This window comes from Otolemur garnettii, unplaced genomic scaffold, assembly GCF_000181295.1.
Source record: "Otolemur garnettii isolate 467f Iridium unplaced genomic scaffold, OtoGar3 scaffold00038, whole genome shotgun sequence".
In the NCBI taxonomy this organism is placed as follows: domain Eukaryota; kingdom Metazoa; phylum Chordata; class Mammalia; order Primates; family Galagidae; genus Otolemur; species Otolemur garnettii.
Window position 1 is genome coordinate 1,464,410 of NW_003852433.1, and position 777 is coordinate 1,465,186.

At 35.3% G+C, this 777-nt stretch overlaps 1 protein-coding gene across 1 annotated transcript in view; it reads left to right on the top strand.

Annotated features, from left to right (window-relative positions):
* SRRD (SRR1 domain containing) overlaps positions 1-777 on the top strand; it is an 8,361-nt gene that overhangs the window by 2,030 nt on the left and 5,554 nt on the right. The window contains exon 2 of the mRNA XM_003789840.3: positions 21-61. Coding sequence (XP_003789888.1) covers positions 21-61 — 41 coding nt within the window. The remainder of the gene's footprint in view (positions 1-20; positions 62-777) is intronic.

The window sequence follows — 777 nt, forward strand, 5'->3', positions numbered from 1 at the left end:
GTATTTTTTTTTCTCACTAGGGAGGACCTGCTTATCTCTGACTTCTGGAGTTCAGCACTAGGTGGGTACCACCTGACAAAGGGTAGGGGTGGTAAGTAGGAGGAGGGCCTGAATAAAAATGGGAGTCAATCCTCCTTTGAGGACATTTTGCTTCACAGTGGTATACATGCTGGGTTCTAATTCTGACTTCTCTTACAGTTCTGTTTTTTGGCACTTAACTACTCTAACCATCAGTCCCTTTTCCCTTTAAAAAGGATTAATGATGTACATATCCTGTAGTTTTGGGAATTAAATGAGGCTGTGTAGTGAAGTGCTTAGAACAGTAGTTACCTGTTGCACAGAAGGCAATAATAAATGTTCACTATCATTGTTGCTGAAATTTATATTTATCTTTGCTTTTCCTCAATATTGTAATATAGACATTGTTCCTCCATACAATTGTAGTCTCTTCCTAAACTTAATGTGTGACAACATAATGTTTATGTATGAAGTGAATATTACCATACTTATTTTTATTGAGGGCATTTACATTTTTTATTTGGTTTTTAGTTATTGTTATATATAACTTTGCAATGAGCAACTTTTTGCATAATGTTTTTATCAAACTTAAGATGACTTTCTTAGAATAATAGTCCCGGAAGTGGAATTGTTAAGTGAAAGATGGTGACCAACTTGCTAGCCATTGTCACATTGCTCTCCGGTGAGCTTTTACCAGTTATTTTATCACCAAGGACTTAACAAGCCAGTTTTTCTTTTTTGTGTGTGTGTTTTTTGTTT